Source organism: Tupaia chinensis, unplaced genomic scaffold (genome assembly GCF_000334495.1).
Source record: "Tupaia chinensis unplaced genomic scaffold, TupChi_1.0 Scaffold148210_1, whole genome shotgun sequence".
NCBI lineage: Eukaryota > Metazoa > Chordata > Mammalia > Scandentia > Tupaiidae > Tupaia > Tupaia belangeri.
The window spans coordinates 1276399-1276744 of record NW_006208060.1 but is presented as its reverse complement, the minus strand read 5'-3'; the positions used below and the strand labels follow the sequence as shown (position 1 = coordinate 1276744).

The 346-nt window shown below is 74.6% G+C and overlaps 1 protein-coding gene across 1 annotated transcript in view; it reads right to left on the bottom strand.

Moving 5' to 3' along the window:
* TUBB4A (tubulin beta 4A class IVa) overlaps positions 1–346 on the bottom strand; it is a 9841-nt gene that overhangs the window by 8731 nt on the left and 764 nt on the right. Inside the window, exon 2 of the mRNA XM_027769010.1 lies at positions 187–319. Within this exon, the coding sequence (XP_027624811.1) occupies positions 187–243 (57 nt within the window). The 5' untranslated portion in view covers positions 244–319. The remainder of the gene's footprint in view (positions 1–186; positions 320–346) is intronic.

Sequence of the window (346 nt, the reverse complement as noted above, 5' to 3'; positions counted from 1 at the left end):
GCTGGAAGGCTGGGCCCCACTGCCATGCCTCTTTGTTTCCAGCCTGGCCCGGTCCCCAGCCACCCCTCCCCCACCGCCCCTGGGGCGCTGGCCTCCTGGGAACTCCATCCTCCAAGGGCCGCGGCTCAGGACAGCTCTGCGGAGCCCGAGGTCCCGCTCCGCTCGGGTCCGCCCGGCCCCACGCACCTTGGCCCCGATCTGGTTGCCGCACTGGCCGGCCTGCAGGTGCACGATCTCTCGCATGGCGCTGGCGCGGGTGCTGGACGCGGCGGCGGCGGCGGCGAAGGCGAAGCTCGGTCCCTGCGCCCCCGGGGCGCCTCTATATGAGCGGGCGGGGCTCGCGTCA